General features: G+C 37.1%; 1 protein-coding gene across 2 annotated transcripts in view; it reads left to right on the forward strand.

Annotated features, from left to right (window-relative positions):
• The window catches only part of CDYL (chromodomain Y like), a 107,596-nt gene that overhangs the window by 45,471 nt on the left and 44,743 nt on the right, over nt 1-17,382 (forward strand). For both annotated transcript variants that reach the window (XM_065829890.2, XM_065829889.2), the window contains exon 2: nt 4,968-5,619. In XM_065829890.2, the coding sequence (XP_065685962.1) occupies nt 4,968-5,619 (652 nt within the window). The remainder of the gene's footprint in view (nt 1-4,967; nt 5,620-17,382) is intronic.

Here is a 17,382-nt window from a genome sequence, read left to right on the forward strand (position 1 = left end):
TCTGCAGTAGTAGTTTGGCTCAATTGGAGGAAATCAGCAGAGTGAAGCAGTTGGTGCTGTGACCCCCACCTCTTCATATTCTGCTGTGCAGCACTTTTATTTTGGACTAGATTATGTGGAGCCTCTCAGGATCAAATATCCATGCCACAACTTGTGTTGAAACTGTTCAGAGCTCTTACTTGCTTGGACCCATGTACCCCCTTAGAGGTTGTGATGTGACAGATAACACCATTGCATTGGTGCATTTCCATTTCCATTTTATATTTCTCTGTAAAGAGTCCACATCATGTATACAAAAATTGGTCTGTGAACAAAACCTTTGCATGGTAAGTGGGAATAGTGCAGAGGGAAGAAGGATTTGCTTTTAAATTGCACTATTGCTCTGAAGAAAACCACTAATGTAAATGTAGCCTTCAGCTAACAGAACAAGGCCTTCTATATTTTACAGACAACAGATAGAGTATGAAGTCAAACAGATTCCATTCTGTTAACTTTAATTAATTTAGCCTTACATGAATGTGAGGACAGAGAGGAACATGATGGGAATGGAAAATGGATTTATGATAAACAAGTCAGCACTCACTGAGTATCTACATGCCTACTTTTGTGTTTGTTTTGCTCATTCTGTTTTTTGTTGCCCCCCCCGGACAGCTGTACCTTCAGTTTAATCTCTTCAAATCTTCTGTTAAATTAAAGTATGATCTCTCTATGTGTGTGTATATATATATAATATATATATGCATATATATATATTTTATATATATATATATATATATATATATGTATACACACACATACACAGAGTATGCCTTATATAGAGTTTACAAATGTGGCCGAATTACAGTGCTTTAGACTGAGGACATCCTTTTGAATTTCATGTTTACTTTTATTGACCTGAACCAAAGATCTTTCATTGTGGATTAAGATTGCGTTTCTTTTTTCTGGCGTCAGCAGAATGAGGAGGTTACTGTACCTGTTCTGCCCATAGGTGTTTGTTGTTCTCTGCCAAAAGTTGCAGTCCTCTTAGATGTGTCAGAAAATACCACATATGTGGCTGCTGTCCGAACCAGTTATTTCAGGATGCCTACATTAGCTCAGGTATTCTTAATATCTGAACCAGGTCACTTTGACAGAACTACATGAGGGAAGTTGACAAAAGAAGTCAGCACAAGAAGTTGTGCTGACAGATAGGGAGGAGGTGTTGTCTCTGAGCGCAGGACAGGGAGGAGCAGTTGCAGTGTTGCTGTTTTCACCTGGTGCAGCTCTAGTCCAACAGCACTTTGGCCTGCAACCTTAGCTTGTTCCTTTCTCTGTTTTGAAGAAGTGTAAATGAGGTTTATTTTGCTAATAAAAGCAATTAAAATCAAAGTGTCTGCGTCCTCAGGGAGGGAAAGCAAACACTAACCACTTCTTTCTAAATTCATGGAAAGAAGGGAAGTTTACCATTTTACAAATGGGAAATCCCAGATATTATGGTGTGTGGGATTATAGTTTTGCTGCTCCACTGTTAAATTGTACCTCTGAGCAGTGCACTGTTTTCCTGTCAGATTTTCTGCTGACTGAGTTTTTGAATGTTATTGATCAGTACCCCGTGTGCGGAAACTGCTAACAGCATGCTAAAATAAACTTGAAGATGTTATCTTTTACCACCCAGATAGTTTGCCTGATAACTTTCCCTCACAAGTGTTTTATCTTTCCTTATTATATAATTTTCCATTTTCTTTTGATTCTTCTACAACACTTGAAAACTAACCACTAATTGCAAATCCTGGCAGTACAGAACTTTTTAACTACTAAAAATAAATATTACCCCATGGCAGAAGGCATTAGACACTGTTGAAATGATAGTGGGCACAAACTTGTTGTCACACCAGACAACTGATTATGGCAAAGGATGTGGTCTTGCTCTCGCCCTGGTACTTAGGAGCACTCTGCCAGTTTTTAACTTTGAACTAACTCAGCATAAGATCATAAAAGGACCTGCTCAGCTCCAGGGTATCAATAGTGTGGGAGAAGCAACACACCTGTAGGATGTTCCCTAGCCGTTTCAACAGCTTAGCTCCATCAGCAAACCGCTCCATAACAGATGTGTCAGGAAGTAAGAAGGTAGACATTTTTCCCTATCTAGTTATATTATTTTTTTTAAATTTTATTTTAATGTTTAGATGCAGTCTGTTAGTATCTTCTAACATAAGACTTCGTGGTGTCTCGCATTGTATTTCATGTCATGTCATGTCACCACCGTATACAAAGTAGAAACGGATGACTTGAACAAGCTTTCTTTTTCAATAGGAAAAGAGAAGGACACATTTGTGGTCTCTGTTTTTGCCATGAAAGAGTTTAAATCAGCCATTAGTTGGGGACGAATATTCCTGTTTCTGTTCTATACTCAAACCCTGTGTGCATTGTGGAAGCATTCCAGTTTCCTCTTCTCAAATTTGAATGAGAAACACTTATGTAGCTGTTACCATCAGCAGAAGTACTGAGGCAGAATATTCCTGAGCAGTTTTTCAAGTGGTCCTAGGGGAGTTAGACTCAGCAAGCTGAGGCAACCCAAAAAGTCCTTCAGTAAAGCTCTGAAGCCACATGATAAACTGTGTATCACAAGTTAATTGCTATAATTTTTGTGTTATAAATAAAATAAAAATAAATAGTCTTCAAAAAGAATTAAAATGTTAGAAAAAAACTCTTAATCAAAAAGAGCAAAGTCAAAGTAGGTTTTTTGCAGGCTTGGACAACACAGTTAAATATAACTGTTTTGTTTATGCATTTCTGTTTGCTCTATAAATCATTGGGTTAGGAATGGAGTTTTGCATCTCCTGTTTCGGAGTTCATCTGTTATCTCTGCAAGGTACCTGCTCTTTTGGATGAGAGGGTTGGCTTCCTACTTGAAAAGGGCATGTCCTAAATGGGTGGCCTTTCAGTGTTGAAAGATACCTGTAGAACTCTGTGCCCAGTGGTTGATGCTCTTTGTTATGAAGATTTCCTGCTGGAAAATAAAAATATCTTCTGAGTAGTAGAAATATTTTTCTGAGAATATTTTTAAATCTATTTTAGAAGGTGGAGAGAGGATAAGCAAGACTATTGCAGTAACTTTTTTTTTTTGACAATACATTGAGTTTGATTCATGAGTGGTTGGTTGGTTGGTTTTTAATTTAACATTTCTGGCTTATTAATTGAAGGTCTTTTAACTTGGTCTCTACTAAAAAATTTTTGAAGGCATATTTCTCAATAGTAACTCTAAGTCTGGTAACTTTACTGAAGAGTTAAATAACCAGAATAAAAATAATTTTCATGTATTTCAACATTTTAAATAATATTTGGACAATTTGTATTGCATTCCTCTCTACAATGTGTTGAATTGTACAACTAAGTTACAAGGTAAAGGTGGAGCTAGTTTGACAGTTTGTGTTTGGTTTTTATTTGTGTGTTGTTGCTTTGGTTTGGGGTTTTTTTGTTGTTTGCTTGTTTTAGGGTTTTGTTGTTGTTTTGTTTGGTTGGGGTTTTTTTTTGCTTGCTTTGGGTTTTTTGAGACCTATGCAAACAGAGCTATGCAACATCCTAATGACTGGACAGCATAGTGCAACACCTGCAAGGTTTGCTGTGAAGTTTTAGGATGTGTAGTTATATTGCTGTTGAGGTTGTAATAATAGTAATCATTTAAACTCACTGTTGAAAACCAGACAGTAAATTATGATAACACGCCACATATAAAACTGAGGTGCACTCTTAAGAGAATCTGTTGTAAACAGTCATATGATTTAGTAATAACATACATACCTGTGTTTTCATCCTGTTTTTCCAAACTTTTCTGTAGATGTTCCATTTGGTTAAATACCACTCCAGTAAATGTTACTGGTCTTCAGAGATTCACCTGGCTATGTGTGATCGTAGCTTACATGCATGGTCTTTGTTCACAAGGGGCTAAGCACTCACACCCCCCTTTTTTTCTAATAACGAAAAGGAAGATAAAGATGGGGAAGAAAGCTATATTGGTCCCACCATCAAAATGAAGTTGGCTGGAGAATTTACCAGAAGGGGCAGCCTGGGGAGGAAAAATGAAATAAAAAGGGGAAATCCTGAGGCTAGCCTTGCACTTGCATCTCTTTTTCCATAAAATAATTCCCTTTCTGTGGGACTAGCATGATCGGTATGAGTTTTAAGAGGCATGAGCCTCTGTCCCTACAGCTGCTGCTGTCTGCCCTGTCTGTGTTACCCCAGTGCCTGAATTCCTCTAGCCTGCGGGTCCCATGTGCAGTTGTAGCAATTGCGTGCTTTAGACTTGAGACATAAATATCATCTCTTATTTGCAGATAAGTAAGGCATGGTAATTTGTTCGAGTATGTGTACCAAAGATTCTGGACTAAACAAGTTCTCTGTTTTCACAAGAACAACAGCCTCTCAAAATATCTTCTGTATTTGCCCCAATTTCTGAGCTCTACCGTATTGTCCCTGGTAGCTAAAGGACAGCTCACTGTAAGTAACAGGTTCTCCCATATGCCTTTGCTATGCAAAAAAAAAAAAAAAACCACAAACCTATTCAAACATTATCAAATTGATAAATTTTGTAAGGTAAACACTCTGTGTTTACAAAGCATGTTTAAACATGATTCAGAGCAGGAAATCCTATCCACGTCGAAGTTGGTGTCAAAACTTAGCTGGGGCCAGTGCTGATTGTCAACTGTAATATGTCATATTTGGATTCTTGTGCCTGCAAAATACTTGCTTAAGAGCAATGTTGGTAGTTTGGAATGTCTTTTACAAGGTGGAAGTAACAATCTGAAGTGTAAAGAGAGGAAATTCTAGTTAGCAGTCAAAGACTGTAAGCTATAGAATGACAGTAAAGAATTACAGAACTACAAGAGTATTTTTAAGTCAACCTACACTTAATGAATGATTTGTATGCAAGTTGCTCACTTGAGTTGTATACCTGCCCATGTCTAATGTTTAATTTTCCTTTTTAACAGGTAGAGAGAATTGTTGACAAGAGGAAAAACAAGAAGGGGAAAACAGAGTATTTGGTGCGATGGAAAGGATATGACAGTGAAGATGATACTTGGGAGCCAGAACAGCACCTTGTTAATTGCGAGGAATATATACATGAATTTAACAGACACCACAATGAAAAGCAGAAAGAAAGCACATTAACCAGGACAAACAGGACCTCTCCAAATAACGCCAGAAAACAAATTTCTAGATCTACCAATAGTTCTTTTTCAAAGACATCTACTAAATCTTTAGTTATGGGTAAAGACCATGAGTCAAAAAATAATCAACTCTTTTCTGCCACCCAGAAGTTCCGGAAAAACAATTCACCATCTCTTTCTGGAAGAAAAAATATGGACCTTGCAAAATCAGGTATTAAAATCCTAGTGCCCAAAAGTCCAATTAAGAGCCGGACAACAGTTGATGGCTTTCAGAATGAAAGCCTGGATAAAATGGACCACATAGAGCAGGATCAAGAAGACTCTGTAGCACCAGAAGTAGCAGCAGAAAAACCTGTGGGAGCTTTACTAGGACCTGGTGCAGAGCGTGCTAGGATGGGGAGCCGACCACGGATACATCCATTAGTGCCAGTAACAGCCACAATTGCGTCAGCATTAACAATAAATGGAAAAGGTATGTGTACGAGTCGGTCATTTTTGTGTGTGCTTTTCATTTGACTGATCTTTTTTGCTATTCAGATGCAAACAAATTACCTACTCTGTTCCAGCTCTGTTAAATCAAGTCTAGAGAACTTCACAACTCTATTTTACATAACTATATGACTACAAAGCCATTTAGAATTTTGCCAGCTTTTGCTTTCCCTGTAGAGATTCATTGGTATTTGTGTTTTCAGAGTCACCGTATGATACATCTGTGTTTGCCTTGACATTGTGTGGTACATGTATTCTGTGTACCACTTCCAGAGATTACATCATTGCTTTAAGTTTCTTTAAATAGGTCAAATTTGTTCTGAATATTAGAAGCAGAAATTATAGGAATAGATAAATGATGTGAACAGGGATTCTTCCTAACAGTATGCATATCTGGTTCGTTAAAATATTGCCTGGAAGAAAACCTGTGAGAATAACATTGCTTAAAAAATGAAGACAGTAAGTTTTGTTTCAGTGAAAATTTGAGAGTTGTGGAGACAAATATGCCTTCTGCTTGGATTGAATTTGGTCTTCATTATATTTTATCAATATTTTGTTGTTTATACCTCGTTTGATATTGAGAGCTTATTTAGATTTGATGCCTGGTTTGCTAGTATCTCAGTAAGTGACAGTTTCTTCAACTTGTACTGTAAAATTTGGGAAACCAATGAAACTTATAGGAGGAAGCTATGTGTTCCCCCCCTCCAGCCAGCTGAGGCCGTTGTTTAAAACTTCATGGTCCTCATTCTTGTGCCCCAAACTTTTGTTCTTCTCTGGGAGGCCGAAGTTGTTGTGTAGTCACGGCTGTTATTGTAAGCGTGCTTTTCAGGCTAAATCTTCAGCTGGAATACTGTGTCCACCTATAAAATGCAGTCAGTAAAGTCTGCAGGTATGCTATTGGTCATGGCTTTCTGTAAAAGTGCTTGAAAACCAAGGACTGGGCTTGCCAAAAAACACTTGCCAAAGACAAACCATATAGGAAAAAATATGTGTTGAAGACTTTGGGAGAGTTTGGATGTCCCACTGTTGCTTGCATTCAGATTTTCTGAAAAAAACAGCTGCAGTGGGAGAGGTTACAAAGCACTGGACAAGGGAGGAACACGCTCCTGGAGCTGTGGTGTCGGGTCATGGACCAACCCATTTTTCTGCAGATGAACTAGGTAACCATGGTAATGCACACACAGATGCCAGGAATATCTCTTCTTTTGCATGGGCTAAAGAAGGAATGTAAATCTCAGAGGATGTAAACAAAGCTGGAGGGGAAAAAGGCAAGAGATGCCAGTGTGTGAGTTTTTTGAGTAGGTGAGGTAGAGGAGTGTGTTTGCACATGTGATGGTTTTGTGATTATTAATATGCATTTTGGAGTATGATCATGTTCCTAGAGAAGTGATTGATAAATGCTGCCTTTGACATCCTGATTTTTGCTTCACAACATTAGAAAAGGAACTAGGACACAAAGGCCCTTCTTAGGTAGAGCAGTAGCCACAAATTATTAAATCGTTCCCACCAACCTTTCACTCTGGTAACAGTGCTGCAGCAAGGGCCCTATGGAGAATGCCCAGTGAGCACATCAGTGTCTGCTGCTGGAGGGATATTAGTTCAAGTACATTAACTGAGGCTTTCCTTCTCTGTCCTGATGCACTGCTGCCAATCCCCAAGCTGAGCTATGCAGTCTCTTGGGAAACAGATGTTAAATATTCACATTTATTATGGCTTTGCAGACGGTTATGCTCATCTGCAATGTTTTTGGGGGTAATATCAAAATCATACAATAATTCTTTGATTACAAGACTGGGAAACAAAGATACAAAAGACACATACTTTGCATTTATATTTATATCTGATGCCGGTCTCTTTTCCTAGCTACATAGGATTTCTTGGACAGATAACTTTCTCATGGAAGCCCAGGCTCCAGCCTATCTGTTCTGCATGGCCAGAGTGCACTTTTATTTAGAGAGAAGCCAAAAGAGGCAGCCATATCTCCTAGAGCTAGCCTGGCCTTGGAGCTTCCTCAGCTGACATATTTGCTGTCTCTTCATTAAAGCTGCTCTCTTCTCCTTGCTATTTTTATTTTTATCTTCACACCGCTATTCATTAAAATGTGATAAATTGATGCTTGGATTCCACCCTCTTCCTGCATGGGGTTGTCACAGTCCTGGATCCCGTTTCACTCGTGACTCAGGACATTCCTTCTGTCTTAAATAGACACCTCATCACAACACCACCTCAGGAATCATACATCATGAGAGGTAGTAGTTGTACAGAAACACCATCGAATTCATACCTTCATCACTGGCTTTTTATATGCACTAGATCTGACATATTAATAATACAGATGATAGATCTGGCATTTGGTGTACTCTTCCCAAACTTCCCACCTCCTCTGCATACACCTTCTGTGAATTTTGAGAGTTCCTACTTCCACGTGAAGGATGCTGTCAGGAAGACAAAAGCATGTTTCAAAAAATAACTTTTTACTTGAGCTGGTTTAGGAATTTTTTATCAAAACATTTTTGTTGGAAAAACCTAGTTAGTCAAAATAGAAACCACTACTTGGAAAGCATAATTCTAGAAAAATACGTATTACACTTAAAAAAAATTTTAGACAGCTTTTCAAAATTAAAGCTGATTTAGAATTTGCATTCTTTCAGTAATATTAGTAAAATAATTTAAAATTTTAATATGAAAGCGGTGTTCCTAATTGGGATTATTGCTGTGACTGCTTTTGAATTGTCTGACTCTTCTTGATTTTCTAGTCCTAGTTCAGGATGGTGAAATCATCAGAGTTTAGTTTGTTCTTTGTTCTTTCCAGCATTGATTTTTTTTTATTTTTTAAAAAATTTCATTTACAGGGTATTTCAAAAAGATGGACTCAATTGTGAAATATACTGCTTTGAAATTGGATCCATCTTTTTGAAACACCCGGTATAACGAGAGTACACACCAGGAAAAAAACACTTCTATGCATAGGGAACTCCCATGACTGCCACTGTTAGGAAGCATTAGTATCGTTGTAGCACCTAGTCATGCTTTTTTGTGAGGCAAAGTGCCATGATGCAGTTCTTGCTCCGAAGTTCCTATGGTCTCAGAAAAGGCAACTAGGAAATATTTATAGAAATACGTAAAGGTACCAGGGGAATAAAATAACAGTAATGTTTGTTGTGGGAATTGGTGGTTTCAGCACACTAAAATCTAGCTGCTGTCCAAAGTATATTTTGTAACAAAGAAAACCATTGTATCAGAAGTTCATATTTTAAAAGCTTGGCCTTAAAAATAGAGTCAATGGAGTAATATACTGCATACAAGTCTAAGAAAAGTGCTATGTGGAGGATGTGAGAATAGATCACTGAATCAACATTGCTGTGGTTCTGGTGTTTTGAAATATGCTGTAATTATCAACTGTTAGTAAAAGTCAACAGAAGTGATCCTTAAATGAATGAATGAAACAGAAAAACACCACCAAAGAACTGAAATGTTTTGAAAAATATCTTAATGGTACCTATAAGTAATGCACATTGCTCAAAACTAGGCAAGACAAAAAGTGGCCTCACATCTAACAGTAACTTCTGGTACCTTTAAAGGTTTTGAAAGCTTCCTTCATCAAAAGTGAATAAAAAGTTACCTTTGAAACATTATTGCAAACTGTAGTACACTTATAAATATATAGGAAAGTTCTGAGTACACAAGACATGAAACTGTAAAGGGAATCTAATTTGTCAGTCACACAAGGGTAGAGAGTTGTCTTGCAATTTTAGAAAGGACTAAAAGATTGGATTTTTTTGTTCACTTTCTGCAAAACTTGACCCTAAACCAGGTGAATACCATTGCTTGGCAAATTCCAGTTGCCTTGCTGTATTTTTTTTTTCTGGGTCACCCTATAGTTGCTACAGTGTTTTTTCAGCTATCAATATCTGACATATGGATGTAATTGAGAATAAATGTCGCAAGAATGGAGATTTTGGGCAGAAAGGCATGCAAAGCTCAAAGTATAAAATGAGCAACAAAAGCACATCTAGCTGCATAGGCTGTTATAATTAGAATAAGGCAGGCTGGTGGTTGGGTTTCGGGAAGAGAAGAAATACCAGAAATGCAGTGAATTGCATCACTTGTTAGAGAGACAAGCAGCACCAGAGTGCACGGTAGCATCAGCATCTCCCTGCTTGCACATTTGTTCGGATGAATAACCTGCAGGAGCAGTAGGCTGTCTGACAATACAAAGGTGATTGCAGTATATCAGCCTACAAGGAACAAGGGTGTCTGCTGATTTTTTTAGTTGGATAATGACACTGTTTTTATCTCAAAACAATACTATCAACACCAAAAGAAAAGCAGGGCATCAAGAGAAAGTGATTGAACTTAAGTTCTGTTTGTTACCTATTGTCTCCCTTACCCAAAGCACCTTATGGGATTAAAAACCACAGATTCAGAAAACCAAAAATCCAGTCTAACACCCAAGGAAAACAATGTCTGTTATTTGATTAAGTGTCTGATAGCTTTCGTCTCAACAGAGGAACCAAGCAAGTATAGAAGTGCTTATGGATACAACTGGAACTGGGGAGAAACATATGTTCTCAGTACAATACCGAGCTGAACTGAAAGGAGTTCAGTGGCTCCCTGTTCATTAAGGTGAGAGGAGCTCACCCAGTTCCCTCCCAAATTCTCCCTGTTACTTTCTTCCCTCTCCATGTATGTACCTGGGTGTTGGGCTTTACATGAGGAACAGTCCACTGTCACCAGCACAACTCATTGGGCCACTCTCAAGAGTACCATGGAAATAGCACAGCAGTTGACAAAGATGTGTTGGGTATGAACATTAGTTGTCCAGATGGACCACAAGCTACATATATAGCCCTCTCAAAAAGCAAAATTAAGAGGAGAGCTGCCAAAGTTCATTGTGTGAATTAGAGTGGACAGTACAATTTAAAGAAAGTTGGGGTGATGTGTTACGGTTTTTTGGAATTTTTTTTTTCTTTTTTTCCGACATCCTGGAAGGACAGAAGCAGCTTTGAGCCCTCCTTTTGTTGGTTTTTGTTTTGGTTAAGTAGTAAAATGTAATTCCAAAAAAAGCCTTAAGACAGGAACTTCCTTTTTCAGTGTGTTTTTACATCGTGCTTGGATGGTGGCTTGATCTCTGCTGAGTGATCTGGAAAGCAACCAAGTATTTTATTAGTGCAAACAAAAGCCTGTGAAAAGGGTTAAAGTCCTTTGTAAAGCCTGCCTAACTTCTGAAATTACTGGTTATACTTCTTTGTCAAATGCAGCAGTGTGTAATTCTGTGTTTTTTCTATTGTGTACACATTTAGCAAATAACTAAGAGTAAAGGGTAAAAGAGTTTTCATTTAATGAACCTTAAAGACACCTTTGTTTTGTTTTGTTTTCTTCATAAGTTGCACTTCGTTTAGGTCCTGTTCTTCAAGAGTTCACATTATTACTTCCCTTATACACTATATTGCAACATCTTAAGCTACCACCAAGTTGTCCGTCTGTATTACTGTTAAGTCATTTGCAAGTTCTTCAGCTTTTTTACTCTTACCTAAAATGATATTCTGAATTGTTGCCAGTTTCTTGTTTATCTATGTTTTCTGGCTCAATATAAATGTGAAAGTGTTAAGTAATATGGTAGACTGAATGGTCTGTATCATGTGGAAAATTGATCTGTTATCCCACACTGCTCTGTTTTTTTGTGCTCCCTCCACCCCTTTCCTGTGCAGTTTCTGGTACAGGTTGTTACTTCATGTGGTGCTTCAGGATTGAGAACTTCTTGTGAAAATAGCTCCTCTTCAGAGCCATATTGGTTTATGTCAACAGAATATCAAAATAATCAATCAGGATTTAAGTGCAGGGTTTGCTTGAGTTTTAAAACTGTTTTCCTGAAAACATAAGGTGTAAGAAGTGGCTGGTTTCTTGCCTTTTCTACCTCCTGCCTTCTCACACTACTTTGAATAGAGATGCCTCAGTTGGATGCTACATTGGTGTAGAATTTGATACAGCTAAGCTGATGTGAAAGGTAGCTACTGTGAAATGACTGGTCCCATTGCTTTCCCTTGCTTCCTTAACCCCAGGTTATAACCTGGCCTAACCAACTACTCCTTTAAGGACAGGCTTATTTTTATGAGCCTTCCGGAAGTGACACTGAGAGAGAGGATGTGTCCCTGGGAGGGAGGCAGAGGCGTGCTTTTTCCTTGTTTTCATTATCTCCCTGCAAAACCTGTACTGGAAACTCTGGATATAATGTATTTATAAAAAAAAAAAAGAAAGAAAGAAAAAAAAACAACACAGTTTACAAGAAATACTCTATGTGGGCATATAATCCTCAACTGAAGTTGACAGAAAAACTGTTATTTTTACTGAAATTTGTATTACACCTGCAGCCCCCCTGGTAAACATGAAACTCTAAGCTGTAAAGTTCTTCTGACGTTACATCAGTTTACATGGACTGAGGATGTGGAGTCAAATTCTTCTCTTGACTACTCAGACAGGGTCAATAATGATCAGCCACTATGTCCTCATACAGTACTTGTATCAACATGCGACAAAAATAATTTCTGAGGACACATTTGTCATACCTGCTGTGTCAAAACTTCAGAAGGATGAAGCACAATGAGGCAAAGGCTCTGTTTACAAGGCTTGCTTTCAACCTGCTTTGCATACATCTGTGCAAAGAAAATGTGGTGAAGATCAGACTGAATGATAAAACAAAAGTGTTGAGCTAGTTTTCTTCTTCTACCATTGTCAAAACTGTAGAATTTCAGAACAGCTTTTGATACTACAGCAGAAATGAGAAGCCTTTGTGGTGCCTTTTGCATTTGTGCCTAGCAGAGTAACCAGCAACTTTTCTTGTCTCTTGCTCTTTCAGTTTTTAAAAATATTATATCTCCCATCTCCGAGGTTGGAGAGGTGACTGGAATGCAGATTTGCTGAGGAAACTGTAATTATGAATCTGTGCTCTCTTGAAAAGAAGATAAATGTTAATGGTTTGATACAAAAATCCATAAAAAAATAGACCCAAACAATCGTAATTTCATTCAGGGAAGATTTGCCTAGATCATGTAATCTACTTATAGGTGGGATAAAATACCGTAGAATTAGTGAATAATTTCAGTTTTTTCCATCAATGCTTTTGAAAGAGACAAAATTGTTTGATTCAAGGAGATGCAAAACTAAACTTTTTTACTTTTTTTTTTTTTTTTAATGCTAGCTGCTTGTATAACAGCTGAAAACAGCTTTGTATTTAGACGTGATTGCAAAAATGTAGTTTTTTATTATGAGAACTAATGAAATAGCCAGATCTTATGTTGCCCTGGGATCGCCAGACTTCCTACCTGGTCAGAGAAGTTGCAGTACTCAAACTGGCACAACCATGATACAAAACTGCTACTGCAAGTTACTGATAATAATACAGCAAACTACTATTCTTTTATTTAAAGGAAAATAAGTACGGAAGCCATACATTTGTGATAATGTATGCATTTTAAAACATTTAAAAAATCTAAATTATCAGCTGTACATACCATTTATATTGTAAATGTATTTAAGAACACACACAGAAATACATTAGGCTACAAATTATCTAAACAGTTGATTCTGCTCTGGTAATTGTTTTCTTAACTTTACAATCTCAGAACGCCTAAGAAAGCCTTCAGTTTTTATTTAGTAAGTATTTCTAATTTAAAATGCTTGAAAGTTTATTATATTTTTAGATGCCTTTAAGAATCAAAGGCAAATCATCAACACTAGTGCTCTGAACTATAATATTCTGTATCTGAACACATCTGAAAATTGGGAAGTTCTAAGATTTAATATGGAAGAAGAGGAAAGAGAGCATCTTACTATTGTATTAAGAGTTCTTTGAACATCTCAGTGAAACGTGGGATAAAGACATACAGATGGTAATTGATTTTCTTTGAAAATATTCCTTGAAAGAGGCAACTAAAGAAAGTAAGTAGTTGTGCTTCCAAAGGCTGCTAGGAAACTGGCTGGGAAGATGGAAAACAGGCTAAGCTTAATGGTTCATTGTAGTTGTGTCAGAACATTATCAGTGGGATGTCATAAGATTCTGTAACAGGATCTGTGCTTATTTATATTTATTAGTGATGTTTTGAAAACAAAGTGCAGTGAGCAGCAAAAGCACGAAACCATAGCTTCCACTTAGTCCTGAGAACTGTTTGCTAAAACATATTTGAGTACAAGAGATAAAGATATAATGACCATCTAAAAGAATTGTAGGAAGTTAAAAGGATAATGGGAATAAACTGTATAGGAATGGTAATAAGTTCTCTTGCTTTAGAAGCACGGAAACTTTTTGTAACACACCTGAAAATTGTGATTCAGTGATTTTTATACCTCTTTCTGGATTGTTACTCATTATTATTTATGGAATAATTCACTCAGCTGTTATTTATTGAATTACTTTGATACTGTGCTGATGTTCAGAGATTCTAATCATTGCCCTGTTGGGATATTAGGACAGGCATTGGAAAAGGTGGAGCTCTGGTCTGGTTCTTGCTGAGGTCCTTACTGTGAAGCACTTTACTCTAGATCCATACATTATATCCTTTAGAAAATGCTTAGAAAACTGTAGAAAACATGCATTTTTGAAAAACAAACAAACAAGCCCACAAAATTTAGATGTTTTAAGTAAAGAATACTCGTTTTCATTCATCCTTTTTTTTTGTTTAGGGGTAGTCAGCTCAAAAACCCCTCCAGTGTAAACAGATGTAATATTGTATTCTCCTGTCATCTTTTGTTTTTCTGGACAGATCTCAAATTCAGCAGGCACTTCTGAGAAATACTGGAATGCGTATAAGCCAACTGAAAATGCAAAGCTAATGCTTATTTTATCAGGCATAACATTTGATTGGCATAGATACCTGAAAAATAATTTTCAGAATATGGAAAGTATATCCTGCTGGGGCTTCTCTTAAAGTTGGTGATTGGGTGAAGATGTACTTGTGGCAGTGCAGGGCAACACTCCTTCACCAAGGAATTCAGTGATAGGTTTTTTTCCTCATATTAGTACAAGTAGGAAGATTTAATATGGTAATAATAGGTATTTCAAACAATTTACCATGTTTTTTGTGATTTTCTGTTTTAAATTCTGGATATAGAGTATGATATGTAGGCAATTAGCTTGAAAACTTATTTTAAAAATGGAAAAGCTTATACAAAACACGAGTTACATCTTTGATTGCCATTTTTGAGAGCTAGTGAGACATTTTGTTTTCTTTTTTGTTTGCTTTGCACATCGATAGTGCTTTTTGTTCCATGAGTTTTACTGGATCCTGTATAGTCAGTTCAGTTGAGGTGGTGTGTTTTAGAGAGACTTTCCTGAGCACAAACAATGGAGCAGGAAAAAAAATTAATTAAAAAAAAAAAGAGAAGGAGAAAAAGACATTTAGACATATTGCTTATCTCATGTCCTAGTATGAAGTGGAGTGTTCCATTAAAGGGGAAAGAAAGTATAAATACATAAATCTTACTAATAATGACTACTAATAATGACAAATATGTATTGTGTAATAGCTATACCTTGAATGAATGGATTTTCTCAAATGATGGTGCAGTGTAAGATAGTGATGACAGTAAATGGAGTGGCTGGCCAATCTGGGTCAGGATTCAGGACCTATTCTGGAATAAGTACTCTGAAATGAGGAACTTGATTTAGTTCTACTTGATGTTTCTGCTCTAAAGAATCAGAGGTTCTCTTTCTGAAATGCTAGATTCTACAACCCTTTAGATGCTGTAAAGTAAAAGGAAAATGTAACAAGCATATTATGCTTGAGCTTTGAAAGGAATAGGTAAAATTATTCAAACATGGGTGCCTTTAAGACACATGACAAATCAGTGGTGTGATTTTTCTTAAAATTTTTTTAATTTTTTTTCAATTGATGGTTGAGAACTCCTGTGTTTATTGACTTCATGGGGAACTGCTAATGCTCTGCATTTTTGGAAATCAGGTTTCTTTTGATTTGCATTTCCAAATACAGATGTAGCTAGCTAACATTAAATATTGAGCTCTAGGTCTTCTGATAAAGTAATACAAGCCAAAACATTCAGTATCCCTAACTGTTCGTTTTTTTGGCTTAACGTGAAACTCTGAGGTTAGAAGATGAACTTGTAACAGTGGTATGTTGAGATATTTTGCTCTCAAGTCCTTTCTATTTTAGTACTGGCTTACTCTGGCACAGTGATCATCTTGAAGAAATCATTATTACTCCTATTTTATCTTGCCATAATTAAGCGTTTTCTGTGGCTGTTTTGTTGGCATAGTCCAGTTTGAAATTTTGTCTTATAATTGAATAAGATATGTTATTAGATTAGTGATTGCCTGAAATGCTGAGGAGCACTCCATGCTGTATTAGATGTTTAATGTGTAGCAATAATGCACAAATTTGTTTAACAAAATATTAAAAGACATAATTGAAACTGGGTGACTTTTCTTTCTGAAAAGACAGCAAATCCTTATAATAGAATTTGATTTATTCCTAGTTTTTTTAAATATTATTTTGTTTTCTGTTTTCAAATTCCTGGTATGCAGTCTGGTACCAAATTAATTTGTGTCATATTTGGTTTAGATTGTGGCAGGTAAAATTTAGGCTCTAGTGAAAGCAATACATCTCTCTAGATTCTTTTCAGATAAAGTGTAATATGAAGAAACTGTTACTGCAGTGTTGTCTATTTTAAATTATAAACACAGCAGGGTATATTAGTCTGTCTTCCTATTATAGGATTTTCATATGTTCTTTGGACTATAAGCCTTTGGAATATACCTGTTCTCCACTGCCCAGGGAGGAGGGAACTGCACAGCAGTGAAGTTTGGCAGCAATGTGTCAGGGTTTGGGAAGGCCCTTGGGGAGGCTCTTGGAGCTTTTGGATGAAAACTGAGATACTCCAGCATCCCTGGCCATCCTCAGCAGTTACAGAGGATTTCTGTTGATGCAGACTGATATTTATGTGATCGTTGTGTGCTTTTACAGACCTTGTTTGTAGGTCAGTAAGTTCTTCGGTATGTGTCCAGTTTTCACAGATATTCTTGCAATTCTGCTCTAATTGTAGAATGGCTTCAGTCATAAGAAAAAACTTCTTGTAGGAGGTGAGGTTACGTAGGTAAATTGGTTTGCCATTAGGTTTGTTTTTTTTTTTTTTTACATTTAGATTTTGCAGAAATTGCGATGAGATCCTAGATATCTGCTCTGCCCAATGTTTGTTGTACATCATATCTCTCTCATTTATATCAGTTAGATACTATGGAATGACTGTTTGGATCAAATCAACAAATTAAATACAGTACCATTGCACTGATAAAGTGATGCTTTGGCATTTAATTTATCAGTTTGCAGTTACAGAATCAGAATAATTTTTGTTGGAAGAGACCCTTGAGATCATCAAGTCCAACCATTAAACTATCTCTGGCACTAAACCACATCCCTAAGAACCTCATCTATACGCCTTTCAGACACCTCCAGGGATGGTGACTCCACCACTTCCCTGAGCAGCCTGTTCCAATGCCTGACAATCCTTTCCATGGATAAATGTTTCCTAATGTCCAATCTGAACCTCCCCTGGTGCAACAAGAGGCCACTTCCTCTTGTCCTATCACTTGCTACTCAGGGGAGACCAACACCCTCCATGCTACAACCTCCTTTCAGGTAGTTGTAGACAACAATCAGGTCTCCACTCAGCCTCCTTTTCTCCAGGCTAAACAGCCCCAGTTCCCTCAGCCACTCCTCATCAGACTTGTGCTCCA

The sequence above is a fragment of the Patagioenas fasciata genome, chromosome 2 (assembly GCF_037038585.1).
Source record: "Patagioenas fasciata isolate bPatFas1 chromosome 2, bPatFas1.hap1, whole genome shotgun sequence".
Taxonomy (NCBI): Eukaryota; Metazoa; Chordata; class Aves; order Columbiformes; family Columbidae; genus Patagioenas; species Patagioenas fasciata.